The sequence below is a fragment of the Oenanthe melanoleuca genome, chromosome 1A (assembly GCF_029582105.1).
Source record: "Oenanthe melanoleuca isolate GR-GAL-2019-014 chromosome 1A, OMel1.0, whole genome shotgun sequence".
Lineage (NCBI taxonomy): Eukaryota > Metazoa > Chordata > Aves > Passeriformes > Muscicapidae > Oenanthe > Oenanthe melanoleuca.
Window position 1 is genome coordinate 33,487,355 of NC_079334.1, and position 23,528 is coordinate 33,510,882.

The following is a 23,528-nucleotide window of genomic DNA, read 5'->3' on the forward strand; positions in this document are numbered from 1 at the left end:
TGCTGACTGTGACACTCCACTGCCATGTGTAAGACTCAAATCAGGTCTCCAGTTTGAATCTACCAGAGGAAAAACTTGGTCCATGGTCTTGGGAGTGTTCTTAGGCTTCCAAACATCTGTGCCATCCCAATGGAGCCCATGCACCATATTTTTTCTCTCTCACACAACAAGAAATTCCCAAACAGGCACTATGCAAACAATTTGATGTGTACTAATTTATATTCTGCTCTGTTTTAAGCGAGATTCTAAAAAAAAAAAATTTCAGTCAGCTGTTAGAGGTAAGTCCTGAGAACTTTTCTACCACAATTAAATTTTTTTTGGTAATAGGCTAAAAACACCATGCTGACAACTCCCCATTGGCATAAACTGAACAACTCATGAAAATATCATAATCTTACAACAGGGAAATGAGGTCTCCCCTGCCCTCCTGTCCCCAATATTTTGTAGACAGCCTAATTGAACTTACTAGTTTTGTGTTTATGTTAGTTTATAAATGAAAAATACATTGAGACCTGTGTGTAATGCAGTCCATTCTTGCAGGATTCATCATTGAGGAAAATGGGCAAAAGAAAGTTATTTGGAATTTAAAATGCTCAAACATGTCAATGGCACTAATTTAGTATTTCAAAAACGTCCCCACACAAGTCCCTTGCCCATCTGCAGCACAATGAACATTCAGCTTTCTTCTTGAAATGGCAAAAACCCCAGTATAGCAGAATGCAACACTAAGCAGCCCCAGCATTTGAGAGAGATCCTGGGAGGATCCAATCACATCTGCAGCCTCTATAACAAGAGCAGACAACTGGCATGGGATTTGTGACTACCTGAGGTTCATTTCTCCAGGACAACATCACTGCATGATCTTGGATAAGAGACCAGATTTCTAAGATGGAGGCAATATGTTCTGGTCCCACTATCAACATAAGGTACCATATTTTATAAATAAAATTACATATTTCAAAAGAAATAAGATTTGTCTTATGCCCTAATAAACTTTCCTAAATAAGTACTTCCACCATGTAATAGTAGGGGCTTTTTTTCTTTCATGAAGACATAGTAGAACTTTTAGTCAGTTCAACTTGGAAATGTTCTCCAGATTGGACTTTCCACTTGTTTTCATTGTGGTTTTAAACAAGTATGGAGTAGGGCATTCCAAGTTGCTCTCTATCTACCAAGTTTTTTCTACATCTACCAATTACAGAGTTCCTCATACTGGAAGCCATTCATGCCTTTGTGAAGTTAAAATCAAAGTTTAAATATAAGAGGATATTTACACAGAAGTCTTATCTATGTTATTTACATAGGGTGGTGAAACAAAAATTACAAGACAGATGTTTCAAATTATGACTTTTTCCTTCAATGTCTTGTCTTTTAATTTTTCCTCTTTTTTCCTTTTTATTCTTGTATTTTTATTCTTTAGTTTTGTTTTCCCATGACATCATCAGACAATTTCCTTTCAGTATGGTCTGCAATGGACTGCACAGATCACCAAAATAATGGCACACAAACTTCTTACCTCTGTAACACTTTAATTCTTGCAATTGGGAATTTTGAGTGACAGAGCAAAGCTTTTTGCTATCAATTTTGCAAAAACTGCCTCTGCCACATTGTCAAGATCCATGTAGAGATAAAAAAAATCAATTAATATTCTAATTTAATATCTGACTTCATCAGTCACAGAACATTTCTTTACACAAAGGATAGCCTTCTAAAAATGAAAATTCTTATATATGTTAAAATACTTCCCTGGAAATATTTTACATTTACTTTTTCTTGTAACGAAGAATTTATTAAAGACTGAATGACTTTCTAATGCTTGCTAGTAAAACATACACACAGAGCCTTCACCTTCTTGTCTATAAAACTGCCAAAATGATCTGCTGGTAGCATTAGGTAATTTTTCTGTCAGTAACAAAACAATTTTTTTCTGTACTATATAAAATGCCACTGACAATATTGAATTAGTCCTATATTTGATACCAGTGTCTGTACAGGAAAACATATCAGACAGATTCAAGACCCCCAGTATTATCATAAAGCATAGCACAAAAAAAAGGCTCATATTTTTTTTTTTCTAATGTGAATAAATTGAGGCCTCAACTTTGAGTCAATACTTCGCATCAAAGACCAAAAGAACTCTGCTGACTTTAGTTCTAACTTCACAAAAATATACATCTATACTTTTAAGTTTGCTGCATTGGTACATGAACTTGTGCAAACAGCATTCAGTAGCTGATTTACTAGAATAACTAGTGGGATAAGCACAGCTATCTTCATATATTATACATGTGTTAGCTATTTTCTTGTTAAAACCCAACTTTCACATTTCTTTCTACATTTTCTAATCTCCAAAGATCCAAAGTTTCCTTGTTTTCTCAGTATGTGTGAGTTCTGGCCAAATATTGCTTTAAGGCAATATGGCCACACGCATTTGTCATAAACATGAAACCTTAAGTGTTACTGAGAGAAAACATTTTACTTATTGGTCCCACAGCCACAGGGAAGTTCTCTAGTTTCAGTTTTAATCATTCTGCAGTAATTCATCAGTACAAATTACCAAAATAATATGACAGATCAAGAATAGACATAAATTAAATTTGAGCTGGGCTCTATTTTTTTCTACTTCAGTTAACTTTTAGGAACTTCCAAAACCAGTTTAATCTTGTAATTTTCCCAGATTTGGCTAAAAAACATTTAGTATGCTGTCTAAACAAATGTCAAAGAAGAAAATGTCAAATTAAATCGAGTCTGCCAACAGAAGCTTTTTCATCAATCAAGTTTTACTTACGTGGAATTTTGTTCAGTTCATTCATGAACTTCTCTTTTAGCTTAGAAAATGCATCTTCTTTTCCTCCCCCTCCTCCTGGACTGGCTGGCTCAGTGACATTACTTGGAGGGGCTGCTGCTACTGTGGTTGCTGGCGGTGCTGCCAGGGCCTCATGATGACTTTCACTCACCATTTTAACTCCTGGGTAAGCTGTGGGAATAAAACAAAAAACACAACAAAAAACCAAAAGGTAATATAATTGAAATATATCTCTCATCATTATATGAATAAATAGGCAGAATATCCTCTGCTTCTCATGCTTACTGGGTAAATATAACTGCATTTGCATATAGTTTCAGGTTCTTCATAAAATATTTATTAGGCAAGAGAGAAAAGTATTTTGCAGGGTTAATTTCAGCCAGAATAATTTTATCGCTTAAAGCACTTTTCCAATGGTTTTGGAACTGTTTTGGAAGTGCTAAATTTGAAACCACAAAATTCCTGTAAAAATTTCATACAGATTTACATCTGCTCTTCAGTTAGAAAGTATAAGCAAATTGGGTAATAAATGCTCTCAGTGTGCAAATTTCAATGTATTTACATAATTATTTTTCTATGAGAATTACAGAGGTGGGGATCATGGACAGAGTTTCTATACATGAAATAAATGAGGTGATAAGGACATAATAAAAGCACTTTGTGATTTCCTGTCAAAGTAATAACCTACTGTTTCCTATTTAAAGCTGTGTATTAAATAGAAACTGATTTGCATGAATTTTTATCTTCACTAAGTTAAGGCAATTTTCCTTTCGATTATTTTGTGTGACACTTGTTACTGACAACATTCTCTTAAATTATTCAGATGCCTTACTGTATTCATGAAAATACAACATCTGTAGGGAGTCTAAATGCAGCCATTTTGAAATATCTATGAGGCTGCCACAAGCATAATCCCACATCAGCATATTTTTAATTTCACGTTGTTTAATGGGCATCTTGGAAAACCTTTATTTGACCAGTAATAAATTAAGCCGATTTCCCTAATTCAAGTCTGCGTTGACTGTGACAGCAATGGGTGACTGATATCTCCCTGTCCTTATCTTCATCTAGGAGCCTTTGGTTGCATTTTCCCTCCACTGCCCAGCTGAGGAGAGGAGGGATAGAGCAGCTTCAATGGGAACCTGGCACCCAGCCAGGGTCAGCCTACCACAGCCACAAAGCAAAGAATTTTGGGCTAGTGGGATGAAGATGACAAGATATGAAAGAAATTTCTGCAACACAGGAAGGCTAGCTGGAATGTTCATTCAGGTTTTGAAAACATTATTCTGATTTTCTGCTGCATCATAAATATCACTGATCTGAATAATTTCAGGAAACAGAGGGAGAAAGAACTTGAAAAATAGCAAACGTTCATTATTGCTCTGAGTGTACGATTGCTCTCAGCCTCAAAAGACATTTGGCCTTTGAGTTTTCCTGAGAAATTTAATCAACAAAGGAATAAAACACAACACATCAAAACTGAAGGGGCATAAGAGCACCTGACTGCATGCAATATGATGACATTTCTTGTCTTACATGATTGCTTTCATGGATGTTGCTAAGCGTGCTCTAATCACTAAATCAAGAGGAGAACTGGCTTTTTGTCCTTCAACTTCATTTCTCGAGTCCACAGTCATGAAGACCTGCAGGCACAGACCTGACTGCAGGCACAATGAACTTTTTGAAATCATCCTCACCATTCCTGTCATTAAACAGGGGTTTGCACACAAGTGTAGTCTGGAATACAAAAGCCATTCTCCAATATTGCTGTATGAGGAAAAACATTTTAACAAAATAGGGGGTTGGTATTGCTCCATTTGGTGAGTATTTTGTAGCAATTTTATTGATGCAGCAGTGAATGAAGTGGTATTACCTGCCTGCCCATCACTTCTGTCCTTGCCCTCAAGTCCCTAGCCTAATATATTATTATGTTGATGTTGACACAGAATATGTATACAATACAGCTCCATAAATATTTCATAAGCATGTGGTCTTAACTATTTCCCTGTAACAACATGGGAGCAGTTCACTATCAAAAGCAGACCAATGCTGATGGAAAGATTCCAGTTAATATCCATAAACTTTAGCTCAAGGCTGAGATATCTTTATTTCCCCAACTGCCTCACAAAATAACAACAACAAAAAAAACCCCAAACAAGTAGAACATAATTTAGGTAGTATGAAACAACATGCCAGCTATTCCAGACTAAGAGACTTTTTCCATATGCTCTGATGAATGCCAAATACTTTGAAGCAAAACATGCAGAGTCATAAGCTGTAAACACTAGTGCTGTTTTATGTTATAGTATTTTTTTAATGAATGTCAGTTAAATCAGAAGGAAAGTTGTATATGATAATTAAATAAAAATTAAATTGCTTAATTATAATATATTGCTTAATTATTTCAGGCCTGGCAGTTGACTATTTTATTTAGCAATGGAAGACACAATTTGCAATGACGACTTTCAGCTAATTAAAAATTAAGGCAAATGTAATTTATTTGCTTCTAGTTTTGGAAGTATATTTTGAAAATATATTCAAAAAACAAATTTGAGGCATTACACTTTTATTTACTTAAAAGGAGGAAAAAACCAACAAAACCGACTGTTCCTGTGATATCCAGGAACAATCCTTAGTAGATTCCTAGTGCAGTTAGAAGTCACTATGTCTAATGAGGAATGCACAAACGGTTTGAGACTTGCCAGAGAACCTCTGACCTTTACATGCCAATGACACAGTCCTGGTATTTCAAAAAAGGTGTGAAGGGGCTGAAAAAGAATCTTTGCTCAGAAAAAGCTTTCTGCAAAGAGCACATGCCCACTTGCTTATAACATCTGATGACTTTTGCAACTGTAATGCTGCAGCTTTCCACAATAATGGTTTGAACACTGTGGTAGAATTAGAGACTGTGGAATACAGAATAATTAGATTTAAACTGTCCTTTTTTAAAAAAGGGGGTTACTTTAATGCTGCAGTGCATCGCTGAAGGTAAAGATCTACAAACCACTAGCAGATTATCTGCCATTCATGAAATCGTAGTCACAAGCAAAAGTTTCTTGTAAGTTAAAAAGTAAAATGTCATTGCACTCAACTACGATTTTTAGTTCAATGTTCACTGCAATATTTATAGTTCTATGTATGAAACATTACATGTTTCATGTGCAACATCCAGGCATAAATAAGAGTACATTTGTAATTGTAGATAAAAGCACAATTTAACTTACACACTTCTATAATATGTAGCATAGACTATATTTCCTTAACATGTAAAAATTCTTTGGTGCACCACTGCCTGTTCACTGCCCAGTAGTGCCATAGAGTCATTATAAGTCACATGAAATGAAACAATGGACAAACACATGGAATACTTCAAAGTAATGCTTGTCTCTATTTAGAAGTAGGTATGTGTTGACTGAAAATCAGTAGAACCCTTGAGGAGACCAAGCATTTGGAATTTTACTGTTCCCTATGCCAGAATAACTCTGACAGACATGAATTACGAGCTCAAACTTCTACATAATTTCAACACAATTTCCTCCAAAAATGAAGCATTTGAGAAATACACACATACACACTGGAGATTTGTAAGAAGCAAGGGATTTTGCTATGGAGGTACAAAGTATTGGCTAACTGCCTTATGTGCTGGTATGGATCCTGATGGGGACAGTCCTGTTGCAAAGCACCTCTTAAGAAAATTGTAAAGCATCAATGTCTCTTAGGAGAGGAGTAAAGAAGTGTAAAACTTGAGACATGGATGAATACAAAAAAATGAATGGATTCTGGAAATCAGAGCTGAAAGAATGTGTTCAAAGGACACAAGTTTGCAAACATTTTGGCATAGGTAAAGTAAGATGTGGGCAACTTGGGAAGACTAATCTCATGGGAAATGTTAAACTTTTTTTAAAAAATAAAGGAGTAGTCATAAAATTAATGAGAATTCTGTGGGATTTCCACAGTGTTTCACACAAAAGGGGAATTTTCTGGAATGAGCAAAACTCAAGAATAGTGTATCACCTTCTGGAAAATCACGGGAAGAATTATGATAGCCTTAGAAAAAATATGAAAATAATAAACCACCAAAAGCCAGCAAAGTTAATTGGTGCATTTCTATATGGTTAAATTGCAGTAGGTGTACCATAGCTGTTACTAAATATATAATCTTATAGGTGCAAAATCAGCGACATTCCTTCTACATGGTGGATTTCAGACAAATTATATTTGCTCATTTCTCCTCTTATCTGCTGAATCCAAACTGCATGCAGTGAGACAGTAAACAGGTCAGACATCCCAAGCTGACCAAATAATTTCCTCCCAATGAGAAATTTTCTGGAAAATGTCCTTTTACTTTGCTGCCTCTTTTTTTTTTTTTGGTCATATTAAAAATTAAAATTAATGAAATTATTAAAAACACGCATCTATAGTGTTGCTATGAGTAGTTTTCAGAAGTAATTGTCATCATTCTTTCAATGCTTAATGCTGCAACTGTAGCAGAGCTGTTGACTATACTCAAGATATAAATTGGGATCTATATTGTTAAATGGTATTTCCTGGAAAGCTTATCTTTTCAGCATACAAAACATGATCAGCTCAGCAGTTACTCCAATGTAGTGGATGTAATGCAGTAACAAACCTTATCTAAAAAAGAAGGAAAATCACACAGTTGTGTCCCTTGATCATTTTTGTTTACAGCACCTGAGCATTGAAAGAGAAAGAGCTGTTATCTTTCAGTGCTGGTATACCCAGGGTAAGTATGCAGTATTGCCAGAGAAAGGTTTGCACAACATTGAAAATACATCTCATTCCATTAGAGCGTTTTTGAGGAAATTAATTAATCAGAAGATGGATCATTAGCAGAATGTTTAAAGGCATCTACAATAAAGGATGTCTTCTTAGATTTAGGCTTTCTGGGATATTAATAATACATTTTTTACTCATTCATCTTCCTACTAATGAAATAGGTTATCTTTGTAACTTCAGTAAAGGACAGGTATTTTAAAAGAGAAGCTCAGAAAAGAGACTTTGTTGGCCTTTTTTAAAGATAGGACTGTAAGTACATTTTCAGAAGAATGGAAGGTCATGGTAAAGATGTATCAAAACAGCCTTTTCATGGCTACCACAAAGGTTTACAGTGCAATCCAAATTTAGTACTTCTTTAGAGAAGGCACATGAAAGCCCAACAGTTCATGGAGAAAAAAAGTTCTGATGAAGAACACTGGTGTGAGAACTCAGGTGTCCTCTGTACTTCTACCAAGGCACAAGAAATGTCCCAGCAACATCTCCAGAGTGATCCCTGCACCTCTTTCAATGGAAAAGAGACACTTCTGCTGCCATTTATTAAACATGAACTGATGCCTTCCAGACACCATCCGCACATTGCTTTCCAATGCTTGCTAATAACACCACACCAATACTTTCACTGGCTGGATGAACTCAATAAACAGGACAAAGCACCTCAATATTTCCCCCAAAGCCTATGGCTAATTATTGCTCAGTTTTAGACATATCCATGCCTGCATGTTCTGCCAAAGGAGCATCACTTGTCCTGGAGCAGGCTGGAGGAGTGCTGCAGACAGAAACAGAACCATGAGCTGGTGAGCCAGGAGTGAGGAGACCCCAAAACATGGAGGGGGAGACATCTGAGCCCAAGTTTAAGCAAGTATGGGGAAAGAACAGTCACATACCAAGTCAGGCAGAAGTGCTGCAACCCCAATGCAGGAAAGAGAAGGAAAGCTTGGCAAAAATATTTTTAACACTTAGCAAAAACTTTTAGTTTTGGGGGCCAACAGCAGGCTATGATGTGACAGTTATCTACAGTACATTCCCGGACCAGAAAACAAATCTTCCCAATACATGAGCTCCATATCAGTCTCCGGAATTTACTTAAAATAGGAACAAATATTTTTAGAAACACATTTGAAAGACAGTAACTTGACAGCCAAATATAAATTAATTCTCACGAGAAAGTGAAATATTCTCAGATTTCCAGTCTAACATTCACACAGAAAACCTATTATTTGAGTATGAGTTATATTAAAATAATAGATATTCTTCTTAGCCTAATTCAGTTTTTTAGTATATCTGATAAATCTTGAAAATATGAAGAACAAGCGTAGAATAGTTCACAGTTCTCTGTCAGATAAAAACATTTTATTTAATTGAAATTATTATAATGGAGCATTTAATTTCTAAGCATGTTTCAAATCTAACGATATAATGTCACAGAAAACAATTTTTCCAGGGACAGCAAATCACCTGTGAATTTTTGGGAGGGATATGGACACTGTGAACACTGAAAAAAACCAAATTCTTCAGTCCACAGCACAAACTACATGCTTCTCTTTCAGCTTCCTGCACACCCATCAATTAAATATGGCAGAACTGTTTGAAATATCTTTCACTAAAGTCTGTGGAAGAGAAACTTTGTCTTGAATTTTCAGGAAGCACAAGAGTCTTGTGTGTAATCTATGAACAGCTAATCACTATACTTTGCAGTACCAAGCTATGTAAGATGGTATTTTCAGACTCACTCCTTAGGCTGTTGATAAGACCACAATTAATTTAACTGAGAACAGTGAAGTTGACACTATTTTCTTACCAGCTAAAAGCTGTAATTTTTTGAAACTTTTGCTCCTGCAATGCAGAAGAGCACTTGGGAGCCAGAGAATTCACAACAGCTACAGAGAAACATCCCTATTTAGGTCACATTGCAAAGTAAGTCAAGAGTGGTAGGTCCCTTACACAGAATCACTACATAAATGCCTGACCATGTTCTGAAACTTTTATTTTCCCTGAGTATATGGTATTTCTTAGTCATGTATTTCCTTTGATATTTGGAGGTAATGGGGATAGAGACAGCCCTGTGTCTGATGTTGATGTTATTGTCATGTTTCAGCAGCAGTGAGGTTACCTGTCAAAGCTTCACAATATATATAATTTAAAGCCTCTGTCTTTGTCTGCTACAGCAATTGCTGCTTTAAAATGTCTGAGCTCCTTGATAATAGCTAGTTATTAATAGAAATAAGGCAAAGAAAGAAACTACAGTAATTTCCTCCCACATGATCATTCTGTCATCTTTCACACTTGCATCTCATTTCCTGAAGCTGCAATCTGTGCTTCTACTCTCCTGGTATTTACTTCCAGACTTCCTTTATACAACAGTGCAAGACAAAAGAATTTATATAAAAATTAGTGTTCAGCTGAATTTAAGCATGACATTCTAATGCAGTCCACAGAGTGTTCTTGCTGTTCCAAAATCATTTTAGAGTAATCTTACAAATAATGAAGCCCTTTATATCAATAATTTTTTTTGTTGTGTCCATTGCATAAAATCAATTTATATTCTCGTATGTGGCTCTTGTCCCATCAATGGCTTTAATAAAGCTTATAAACTAGTGAAGTGACAGAGTTTAACTCTAACATAGTAAAATTCATAAGGAACAACATAAAAAATTGTAAAATAATACAGAGAAATATTATTAATATTCTTCCTTTGGCACAGCCTTAAATTCACTATTTCCCCTTTGAATTTTCTTTTTATTAATCGTTCTTATATGTCTCAATTTCTGCAGCCAGTAACCATGGGGCTAGTAAAATTAATTAATTAGGTACATGCACTAAGGAACCAAACATGGGGAGCTGAGATATGCAGTTGAGGGCTACCTCTCACATTAGTTCAGTCTTGGACTTAGGTTGTGAAGTAATTGGCACCTCAGAATGTGATTCTGACAAGTGACTATATAAAAATGGCACCTTCTGCCTGAAAAGGATCTGCTCTCTACATATATTCAGTCATATATGCTGAATTCAATGAGTACCACATTTAACTTTATCATCAGGCGTTTTTTCACCATTACATTCACAGTAGTATAAAGCTAAGAAAGTAAGGAGAGTGCAGTAAGATTGTATTCCTCATCTGCACCATGAATGCAATTACAAACTGAACTTAAAAGACCTTTGAGAACTTACTACAGATCACACAGTAAGCTCATAAAATTTGGGCTACATAATTTGGTGGTAGGTGGAAAAAGGCAACAGCTCAGCTAGTTTTTCAGATCCTATGGTAAAATTATGTTTATGGCATTTAGAAAAATATAAATTGGTGCTATTTGGCATTAAAGCTTTAGATGCATCACTCAAGTGTACTATTGGGAAAAATACCATGTGAGTGAATATTATACATCAAACTTTGCAAATTCTGTATGAACAAGATGCAGAATTTTCAGGTACATTCATTCTAGTTTTAAATCTCCTCAGCAGGTCATCACACAGATCTCTATCAGACACGTGTAAAGTACCCATGTGTGCACAAATACATCTTTCTCTAAGTATATATCATAGGTATATTCCTCCTGGGTGTGCATTAATTACATGCTACTATTACTGCAAGGAAGCAAACAACAGCAGTTTTGAGTCCAAGACTTTTCTTGTGAACAGATGTGGGGGTAATACACAATTTTCATAAGCTGTGATGCTGTCAAATGGATTTTTAAGGGTTTTCTTCAGCCACATCATAGAAGTACTAAAATCAGGAACAATGCTGCAAAATCATGGAAAGAAGCTGATTGTGACAGTTTCTGTTAATTGCAGATACATGAAAATTAATGTTTCCTGAATGTTACCAATGCAGGAAAGAAGAATATGGGGACACAGGAAGCATCTGTACTTAGATTTGGTTTTAAAGTTAGTATATTATATAAAAAAGTTATTTGATATCTATGGTTAATTGCTATACACAGATTTTTAAGACAATCTTATCGGCACATGGAAGTAAAATGGTGAAAATTGAAACTAATTGTCCCATAATGACTGATACTTCTTCCTCCTGTTGAGAATGATATGCCATCCTCCAATAGCCTTCTGCACACAGCAGGAGGGAAAATTACCAATCAATTACATGACATTTAATTTCCAACGTGAAACATTTTTCTATTGAAAGAAAGAAATCAAAAAATCCTAATTTGAGATTAATAACCATGCACTCTCTACAGTGTTCTGGAAAGACATCTTTTAAAAAGATGGCCTTATGCACATCTGAATTTTTTTTTAATAACTGATAACCTTAAAATGAGACAGTTTATAAAGTATTAGTATAAGCACTGACTTCTGCTGTTAGTACAACTATTGCTTGTTCTACGATTATTTCTTCAGATGATCAGTTTAGCAAGGATCCCAACCACAAGAATGTTGCATCCAGCTCACACATGAGCAATACTAGAGAACAGAACTCCAGAATAAAGATAAGGAAGTAACAAAATGAAATTAAAAAAAAAAAAAAACTACTTGCTTTTGTTGTTGCCGTTGAAATAAAGTTAAGGATAAATTGTAATTTAGGGATTTTCATAAGTTTAAAACTTTTAGGGTTTTTTCACATGGAAATGCTTGGTGTGGTCATATTCCCCTCTCTTCTGAAGACCAGAGAAAGCTTGTATAATAAAGCTTTGAATTCCCTTTGACTCATGACAGACTTCAGTGAGTGAGTTCCCATCACTTGGGTTTGCATACCCAGTGTTGCTACCTCCAAGAGAGGAGTCATCACTGTTCAGCTTTTGCACAAAAGGACTTGCATGCTAGTCTTCAGGCATCACCTCTAAGAAGGTGCTGGAGACAGTTCAGAAGAGAAGCAAGATTTATGAGTCACTTCTGTTTTTAGCACACCCTGCTGACTAGACAGCTTCTCTCTCAGCATGCTGGCTGCTGAGCATCCCATTCTGACGTACTCACATCTTCCAGATACTGTACAGGAAGCTTACTCTGAAGCTGTGACACAGTTCAAGGATGGAAGGAGCATTCCAGCATCAGGAATTCTCTAATCTAAACCACGACCTCCATTTGCTCTGCTTTCATAAACAGGAAGACAAAAGCAGTCCAGTGTCTCTGCCTGACAGTATGGCTCTTCTGCATCATGAATATTCCTCACTTCCATCTGGTGGTTCTGCACAGGTTTGAAAGAAACTTGGTGGACTGAGGCCAAGTGAGATGCCTGGGCTGAATTCAGGAAGCAGCCCTTCTGCATGCCTCTTTCAGGATGGCAGATCCCAGAGCATCATGCCCTTTTAGACTGATGGATGGATCTACCCTAGATTCGGACAACAGTCTGCAGCAGCATTCTGACTGAGCAGTGATTGATAGATCATTCTGCCTCATTAGCCACTTACTGCTGCAGGAGGGCAACTAAGGTTAGTGCTATTGCCAAAACAACCTGAGGGAGCTAGAAATCCTACTTAATAGGCAAGGCTGATTTATTGCTATTGCTGGCATTCCCAATTTTCTTCTGGGTACTTCTTTCTTCTGACCCAGTACAGTGCTCTTTGTTTTAAACCACTGATTCAGTACAAGTTCAGGGGAAAGTGTTGTTCATCAAAAGCATTTAAGTAGGATAATTCAGTTTTTCAAGTTTGTGGATGGAAACTTGAGCAAATTTTACTTAACCTACGGGTAATTAAACTTGGAACACTCTGAACAGCTCACTGGTTACAGGATGGTTACAGGAATGTTATTTTTAATGCAGCTCAGTAGATACTGCTATTGCAGTTAAGTCTGTAATAGCTAAACACCTTGGAGCATGTTGTCACACATCCTAAGTTTTCCTGTAGATTTAGCAGATTGAGTTAATTGTCCAACTGAGACACCAAAAGAAGGGCTGAGTGTACACTAAGTGCTATACAGTTAACATCCACACAGAAAGAAACAAGTTTTGAATAAGCAAGTGAACATGAGTGAACCTTAGAGTTCTACTTCATATAGAAATCTTATTGATATAAGTTAAAAAACAACCTGTTATGTTTCAGTTCTTATTTTCTTGATGGTCACATTGTTTAATTGAATGCTTCAACTTTTGTGACAATGCTTTGTTTCTTTGTTGTTTTCTTTTTTTCTCACCTATTTTGTTTACTGTAAACCTCCACATTCAGATATGGAATTACAGGTGTTTATTAAATAGGTCAAAACCCCCTAATCTATAACCATGATCAATTTAACACAGAAAACAAAAAAACCTTACTGATCATATTTGCATAGGCAAGTAGGATTATCTGTTGCCACAGAACGAAGACAGTTAGTTATGTTTTCAGTTCCGACCTTTTTTTAGGTCACCATAGCCAGCGTGAAACTATTCATCTTTATCCAGCTTTTAGCTGAAAAATGAAACTTTTGCTCTTAAGTGATCTGTGGCCTTCTGGGTGTGACAGAACACACTTGAAGATTGGGAGAGATTCAGTACTAAGGGTACACATCTTCTGTTTTGCTGGTGAACTTGGACTAGGAGGAGGATGATACACAGCAAGAGGTTCATGCTTTCTACTGTTCAAGAGGAGTGGCCAGGATAAAGGAAAAGGATGAGGGTACTGAGTCAAACAGAAGCAGGATGTAGGAAGGCTAGCATGACCTTTTAGCTCCTTTCAGTACATGTGTTTCTGTCTTGTGACATGGGCATTTTGTCTTCACAAAAGCATGTAAACACAGGACTGGACTGGACTCAAATGATAATGCCAGCACTACCTGCAAGAACCTGGTCCTCTATAACTAATTATTAAATAAAACCTTGGCTTCCTCTAAAAAACTTGCAACTAAGAGCTTTCCAGAGATTATACCTACATTATAAAAAATGAGAAAAAAAAGAATTCAACATGATTGATGAAATTGTTTGCTTTACCTTTAGAACAAAGTAACAAATAAGTCAGCATTTCAAAATTCTGTGAAGAGAAAAGCTATTTGAGAGAAAGCACACAGACGCATTGTTCTGTAGCAGGGGCATTTGATGAGCTCCAGAAATCTCTTTGGAAGAGAAAAGATGTATTATAGTGTGTGAAAAGCAGAAATCTTCAGTAACAGGCTGTTATCTAGCTGCTAAGGGCTGGTTCTCAATGAAAACAGAGCAGAATTGAATAGATAGTTGAAGCACTGTGAGGTAAAAGCAGAAAATTGGACTTAGAGCACAAGGGACATTCACAATGGAATGAAAGTGTGGTAAAGTGCTAAGAATGTGACAAGAAGAAGATTATCATAAATATGAAGAGTCAAAAGTCAAAGTTTTGCCTTCACTTCAACAAAGCCCTTGGAGAAAAAAAGGGAATTAGCCCTGCTGGAATGTACATAAGCAAAGAGAAAAGAAAGATGAAAAGCAGAATACCACTTCAAGGTCATTTTAAACTAACCAGCAACTATTAAACCTCTAATTACAAGCTTGCAATCCTTGTTTATTTATTAGCAATTGCTAGCAAAAAAAGAGGTTCAACATAGTTTTGAAGTTCATTCTGTTCATATTTTTGCTGCCAAAAAGCAAATAGAATAATTTAAATTTATTTAAACCTAGAAAACAAAGACAAGTTTATAAACGGAAAAATGTATTAGCTAATTCTTTTACCAAACATTAAATAGCATATTTTTCTTGTCTTCTGCCCTTTACAAAAAAACTAACAGCTTTAACTTCACAGAACTCCTAAATAAATGAAAGCCAAGGCATCTCCTCAGAACTTAGGAACAAGCAGAGCTTCCATGCTGTACAAACGTGCGGTCCATTTTTCGTCAAAAAAAAAAAACCCAAACTTGCCTGGAGGCAAGTTGAGGAGTTCCCACCAAAAGCCCCTTCCTATTGAGATCTGCTCTAATGCAGCAACTGTGTTTCAGCCATTATCATCTGTCACAGTAGAAGAGAGAAGCAGCATTTATGGCAAGGAGTGATATTTGTTTTTAAACCACAGGCATAAGCCGTATCTGGAATTTTCATCACCTTTCCAACCATTTGAAAACAGTAATTGTTATCTCTGTTAAATGCCTTCTCTTTCTAAACCAATACTCTCCAATGCAAACTATAGTCACAGCTGCAAAGGAAATCTACTGCCAAAATACACCACTGGGAGAGAAGAAAATATAGTGGCAGGTGGCTCTCTCCCAAGTGGAGTGCCATCTCCCTGAAACACTGTTGGCTCTTGTAGAAGAAATGCTAAAGAGCAAAGAACTGCAATATCAGCCAGGCATTGTCTGTCAGTGGATGTTACTAATGGGAACAAACTAAAGGCTGTACCTTTAGTATAAAAAGATGGAAAGGCTCAAGAAGGGTGAAGCACTGGGATGCCTTTGCTTCCATGCAAGGTGAAAATAGCCAAAGTTTTGTAAAGACATTTTTGGATGGACCTCAGCAGTATTCTTTACTTCCCTCACTCTTACATTTCTTACTCTTTCTGTTTGCAGATTCCTGACTAAAGCCAGTGATTCCTTCACTAGATGTCTGCCTGTCCTACATTCCAGTCCCATGAGTTTATCATCAGCAGGGACAGTCTAAGGAATCAGGCTCAGGGAGGTGATGTAGCCCCTTAGTGCAGCTCCACCAAGCAAAGCATGATGGCACAACATGTCACGAAACACACGTTCCCTGTGACAGGGGAATAGCTCAACACAGCAGCTTTTTCTGCTGATAGAGTGGACTCAATTAAAAGTGGGGATCTACCAGGTGAGACAGTGCAGCTGAGAACTGCCCTACAGCACAAAGTCCTCTGGTCAGAGCTCACTTCAGAGGGAACTTGCTAAAGCTGTGCCAAGAGAACACTGAAGTTATCCTCTGAAACTCTAAAAAGCCACCCCTGAAGCCTTTATATTTCTACCTTTTTATCTAGCATAACAAGAATGGATAGTTATACGCTCATTATATATTTTACTGGGTCCTTTGCAATGCTCAAATCAAGAACTTTTAGATTTACAGTGCAGCAACTTTCCAGCTCTTTTTAGTATCAGCAGTAGTAGATTCTGAATGTAGTCTTTCCCTTGTTACAAAACCAAAAGTAAGCAGGGAAATAAATGGATACTGGATCTTAAGTATCTATATTCTGCTTATGAAAGGCAACTACTGCCTAGCATTTACAGCAGGGATTACAAACATGACAGGTACATTTATTTCTTCTTTATGTAATTATTTCTAGCAGGCAAATTTGGACTTTGCTTCTTTTTGTCAAAGCCTACTCACACTCCTTGTCACAAACCATCCTGGAACAAAATGGGCAAGTGACATCTGCTGTGAAATGAGAATCTGATCAATCATAAAGGTTGTGAATTATTTTGAAAAATATACTGACTAGCCTAAAAGGTTTTCAGGTCTGCCCTTATATCTTCATACATGTGCAGCCTCAGTGACATGTTGTAACAGGTCTTCAGCCTGGACATCAGAACCAGCACACTGTGGTGCATTGAAGGAGCATCTACAAGCAGGAGAGGTTAGACATGTAACTAACTTTTTATCACCTGATATCTCAGCACAACCTGCATTAACATTTAGTTTTTCTTCTTTACTTATTTGGTGGTTTTAGCCTCTTCCCCTTGCTCATGGCAGTTTTTTCACTCTCCTCTTCATCCTGGTGTGTGACTCATGCTATCCTAAGAATCACATTTCTCTGCTTCACTAACCAACTTTATTTTATTCTATCTCGTTAGATCCCTGTCTCTCCCAGACATTTTTCTGTTCTCTATACTCTTACCCTCTATCTCTATGCCTACAGTCACCGTGCAATCTTAATATATTTAGCTATTCATGCCTTTGAAAAATCTCCTCCTACACCTTCGTAATTCTCCTGCTATGCAGCAAAACTCTTACTTACTTCTAACTCCCCTTCCTCTCATCACCTCTCCCTTCCTGCCTCTGCTCTATTTATTCAGTTCCGCTTATCTAACTGAGGCCACAGTTATGTCAGCAGATCTCTGCAGAGCAGACATGTCAGCACAACTCCTAAGCTATGTCATTATTCTGATAGAAACAGTTTTTGTCAGCCTATATTACCCAATTTCAGAAGATGGTGTAACTGCACTGCGCCTCCTCTTCAGCACTTGTTCTTCCTACACTCGTGGTGTGAACGGGTCAGCAGTCACAGAACAGTCAGGCTGTTCAGCCACACTTGTCAGACAGTCCTTCATGCAGAGACTTCACTTTTAGAATAACAACAACAACGAAAAAGCAACAAAGAATGGTATTTATGGCAGAGGAAGAATACCTGCTTGAATGCATGCATAGATCCTGCCATAATCTGTGTCCACCTAAATGGGCTATAAGGATGGGGCTCAGTCTGCAGAGTACAACATGCTCAGTACTTCAGCAGAAGCAAATAAGCACTTTAATTTAGCATAGTTGGAGTGAATAATAACCAATTATTCTCAGGTCTCTTTTCATAAGTCACAACTGCTTAGGAGTGATGGAAATTTTCATTTTAAATGTCTGTTGTTAGAACACAGGACTGAAAAAAGGTTTGTGTAAGAAAAGACATTACAATAGCATAGAAGACAATGGACTGTTTTTAGAAAGCTTGTTCATTTAATTGTGTTTTGCAGCTGAATGATGCAGTACAAAACTTAATTGACTGTATTTTGAGCCCACCACTTCTAATGGAAATTAGTACTGAAAAGGTAAAAGGAAACTGGATCTTGAGAAAGGAGATCTAGGATGATTTTTAACTTCTGTTAATACAGATCTCTATAAACTCTTTTGGGTTTTTTATTCCAAAAAGCCTCTTACATTGTGTTCTAGGAATACTCAAGAACCTCTCTATCTTGGGACACAAGAGAGAGTGAAAGTATTTTGCGTAAACAGAAATGTACTGGATATGTCCTGTGGGAAGACAATTGTAATGTGACCTGAACCGTCTTCTCCCACTGTCTTTGAATGTACTTTCAAAATCCTCATTCTCAAAGTCTCATTTCTTGCCCACTTATAAAACTGTCAGCAGTAAAGAATTGGAAGTAACTTCCCATGACAGATTACTACACAGCAAGCTGGTTAAGGATTTCTTGCATGCCTGTTTGAAGCATTTGATTCTAAATACTGCCAGCCAATACATACTACATTGGATGGGTACTAACCTATAATATACTAAATGGAATATAGATTTTATCTAGTATAGTAAATCTCTATAATTCTGTATAAACACTACTTGGCCATATTCCAAGATCTACTACATTTTTATTGCATTCCTTATACACAAACCATGAATCATGGTTAGGCCCTGTAAACATGGGAAAGTAATAGCCATCCAACTCATCTTCATTTAATTATACAAAAATGGCTATAATGTTCAAGAAGCCAAGAAGTTAAACAACCCAATTCACATCTGATGTCAGAATAACTGCTTGTTCCACCCTACTGTAATGCACTGCATGCTTTGAAGTAATTTTAAGTGTCACTATCCAGTGCATGGTATATTCAAGGCTAGCCACAGTTTCTTGTCTGTTTCTGCCTATTATTCCTTCCTTCAAATGAAATTTTCAGTTTTTATTGCCTGGTGTGGAATTTTTTGTTTGTTTGTTTGTTTTGGTTCATTTTTATTGAGTAAGACAGGGATATAAATCAGAGGAAGAAGAGTTAATGTTTGAAAATAACCTCTTCACACATTAGCCACTCAATATTAATCTCAAGTCCTTGTTTTCAATGCCTGAACAGTATTTTCTGAGTACATCTTAAACTGAAGATTGTATCAAACTTGCTATGCTTTCACTAGACCTCATTGAAATGCTCTGCTGTTTAAAGAGAATGTAAGTAGTTAAAAATGGGATTCTTATTGTATGAAGTAATCACTTTCCTTGTTTTGGGAGCAGTTATGAGAACTGTAAGAATCAAATGCATACTTAAGTTAAAATTCAGATTTTGCAACTGAGCAGAGTTCTGGGCAGGCAAACAGTATCTGTCCAATGCAGAGAACAGATTTTAGCCAAGAAAACCCATTTGTGGTGGAAAAAAAGGAAGCAGAATCTATTCTGACATCTTTTTTATGCTGTACAGCTTGTAAACTGCACAGCAGTGTTTTTTCGGTGTGTTCAGTTTCCTAGCACAGAAGAAACACTTTCTGTGACATACCACATAATCACTGAAAGAGCAAACTGGTGAAAATTAATTCCACAAGCTGTAAGCATTGGACATAGTTCAAAGATCTTACAACCCTCACAAATTTAACAACCTCAAATTTCTCCCTTGAAAACAGGAAAATAACATGTAAGACTTAAAAGGTACCAGAAGAATAAGACTAAAACTGCTTGCAAATTCTACCTCTGAGTATGAAATTCTGGCATTTCTATTTGTTCATATCAAGATGCTTGTTTCAAAATTAAGAATAATTTGCACTCAGTAATTTTCTGGCTTTTTACTAATAGCTCTAAGTAGGCCATTATTTCAGTCATAAACATATAAACATAAAACAGGTTTTACAACAGAAATTGCAGTTTATTTGGGGTTTTTTGAAAAGTCAGACAAAATATCTGTAATATAAAATACTGAAAAATTTAGTAAGAATAGATTAGCAATAGTCTGTGGTATTTAATTTACATTTTAAACTCCTAATTAAAGTAATTAATTTGTAAAGACTTTAGATTTGTACATCGGTGAGAGTTGAGAGTTAATAAAAAATTTACAACTTTACAAAACCTCCTAGTGGATTTTCACCTGCTAACAGAGCAAGTATTTCCAGCAGAGGGTACAATATTGTCACATTTATTATATGTGTATTAATAAAGCACTTCGATGCTAAAATTTATTTATGTCAACACATAATGTTGACAGAAATTTAAAATCTCATGACAGCACATCAGATTTTGTTGTGGTTTGTGTTTCAGTGAATTCTGATATATAGAACACATTATTTCAGGATACAAAAAGCAATATGCAATCATATTAAATCTATCACAAGCTACAAACTGTAGGCATCAAAATTGTCATTTTAGCTTATGTTTTGTATTGCCCATCTCCCAGAAATTAAGAAGGCTTCTCAGGATTTATGCAAGATAGTTTCTCTCTCTAAAGACACATTAATAGTACCGTTTTTATTGTCTACATTCTAGAGGTCTCATATGATTTGATTCCCAAAATATCTTATCAGAAATCTTGATTTCTAATTCATCTTTGAAGTTTGGATGCATTTTTCATAAGTTCTAAAAATAAGGAGTTCTGTCTTTTGCAGAGGCATGTCATGCATATGTATGAAGGCACCGTGACAAAATTTGAAGGCATTTTAAGAAATCTAAATGGAAGGGAAAACATAATAGCAAATTATGATGCAGCATTTTAGCCTTTTACAGATGGGGAATCTTCAAGTATGTCAATATAATTATGGGCAGCCTAGTGACAATGGCAGAAAAAACAGGGTCATGCACTGGTGTTACAGACTGGAGACTGTTGCAGGTGGAGTCTAAAAGTGAAGTACTCATTTTCTGGAGCTTAACATCTTATTGGAATGTGTGGATAACCTTAAAGATGCTATCCAAATTACAGTGAAAAACAAGCATAGAGGAAAGAACAACGCTTAAGAAAACTGCTTTTCTTGAGTATGACTGATCCATAGAGTTCTGCAAGTTTACTTCACTGTTTCCATGTTAAAAGAACCCAGTCTGTGTCAGATGGGCAAGGTTCTGTGAATGACCACATATACACATAAAATTTTTAGATAAAAAGTCTGGGCTGATTTCAGATACATGTTTCCTTATCTTCTTTACAGGTTATGCAGTCTCAGGACAGAACTAGCATCTGCCCACACCCATTCCTCCTACTGCAGAGGGAATTCAGTACTACTGATGGGAAACAGACCACTCTGCAGGGAAAATGCTAATCTAGACCTGCCTATGATGGGAAAGAGAAGGAAATCCTGAAAAGGGTAAATATCAAGGGATAAAACCATAGGATAAATAACTTAAAAAGTGCCAGAGGTAGTAAAATTGTCATAGAAGAAGGTGACAGACAGAGAGGTGTGATTGCTGAGTGCAATTCAAGAGAGAGAACAGGAAAGCAAAAGGAGAACAAAGTGAGAGAACATTCTAAGAGAAAAGTTAAAATATGGAGAAAGGGAAAATGCAACAAAAGAGTGAGTCACAAGTCCTATGAAAAGTCACAAGAAATAAAGGAAAAATGGCAAGGAATGAATAAATTAAATATTCACAATGCTGAGATTCTTTTATGTGGTCTATGTATTTTAATCACCACGTTTAGAACACATTCTAGAGATCTTTCAGTTTAACCAGTGAGAAGTCTTGTTTTGATCCCTCCTGTTGTGTTGCATAGAGGTAAAACCTTACAAAAGGAAGGCCTTGTAAAATGATGTCTCAGGGCTGTTACTTGGGCTAAGCAGAACAGGACTATGGGAAAGTGACTCAGCTGAATTAGAGGTAGAAAAACAAGTTATGTAACCATCATGTGTTCATATCCTGGTCTATGGTGGTTGGTTGAATTATGCCTGTTATGATTTAAAACTATGTAGCTGATAAAGGTTTTTGCAGTAAAGGGGTTCTCCTTTGCACCTGCCTGGGGACTCTGCTTCACACACTATTGCACAATATTACTGAACTTGCTGACTTACATATATAAATATTACATATTTAAATAGTGAAAGAAGGAGAAAAGTATTTATTTTTACCAGCCAGGCACCATCTTGCAAGCAGGAGAAGCAGAGTGAGCAGGATAGCTCTGAGGGATGGGTAACTTTTCCATCTCCATTCAAAGCTTCTGCTCTGTCACACACACTGGGGAATTTTTGCTGGGTTCTGCCCATTAGCTGGTAGGATCCCTGGTGACCCACTTCTGCTCTGTGCCTCCTAGCCACTAAGTAATCCTGCTCTAATCCATGACTCTAGAAACCAAGAAGATTGGCTTGTTTGGCAAAAAGGTTCATTTAAAGCCATCAAATTTTATGAGGCAATTTTAAATGGGCTTTCATGTTGTATTTATAAATACAACTTCTTTATGAATTCTCTTTACATAATCTTCATTCATCCTTCACAGCTGGCCATTATCACACAGTATTAAGCAGTTTTTCTGAAACCAGCACCCCAGTTTATAAAAGCAAATGAAGCACCCATGCTTGTACATTCTGCACAGTGTGTAAAGGAGCAGTCTGAAAATTCTAGATACAGCAAACAACAGTGTTTGTCTACCACATACCATGCTGCAATGACCTTCTGTATTTTCTTCCATATGTCCTCTGTGAAGACCAGAAAATGTTCTGAATATAAATAATTCGACTAGGGAATCCAAATTATTTTCCAAAACAAAGAAAGCAACGATATAACCAGTTAAACAAACAAAAGCCTACCCCTATCTCCATTCTATTGTTTTTAAGTAAACCAATGTGGAAAAAATCCCACCTGTGCCAGAAAGTCAAAACTTCATGTTAACCTTAGAAAAAATAAGACAACACTTCACCTTCACACAAGAGCAATAGGAATATTGTACATTTGTATTAAAAAATGCTTTTGCTTAGGAAAATTTATATAGTAGTGTATCTTGGTAGAATTATATAAAATTATGATTTATATAAGTAAAGATATATATTTCTTTGTCAAGCCTCAAAATAAATGCATCCTCAATCTCTAAAAGAAAAGGTCCAAACATGAAAGAAATGAGCAGTAAAATCCACAGAAGTTTTCTTTGAGTATGTGGATCATAACTGAAAACAAGAATTCTCATCCTCAAGACTACAAATACAGAAGTCTGGAACTGCCATAAATATCACATAATAGTAAATTATATAAGCATTTAAATAATTTAATAATTATACAGAAAAAAATTTATTTCTCAGTTAACTAGTTTGTCTATTCTAGACAAATTTCAATCACATTGTAATTGGAGCCAGCCTTATGCAAACTTTACTTATCCTTACTTATTCACTGGTACTGGAGATCTTAATCCATGATCAACAAAAGAGGTTGACTGCTCAAAGAAAGGGAAACCCAATGCAAGACTGAGTTGCAACAGTGCAATCCATGACAT

The 23,528-nt window shown here is 36.3% G+C and overlaps 1 protein-coding gene across 3 annotated transcripts in view; it reads right to left on the minus strand.

Moving 5' to 3' along the window:
* The window catches only part of SYT1 (synaptotagmin 1), a 328,925-nt gene that overhangs the window by 118,775 nt on the left and 186,622 nt on the right, over positions 1-23,528 (minus strand). For all 3 annotated transcript variants that reach the window (XM_056516347.1, XM_056516346.1, XM_056516345.1), the window contains one exon: positions 2,789-2,977. In XM_056516347.1, coding sequence (XP_056372322.1) covers positions 2,789-2,960 — 172 coding nt within the window. In that variant the 5' untranslated portion in view covers positions 2,961-2,977. The remainder of the gene's footprint in view (positions 1-2,788; positions 2,978-23,528) is intronic.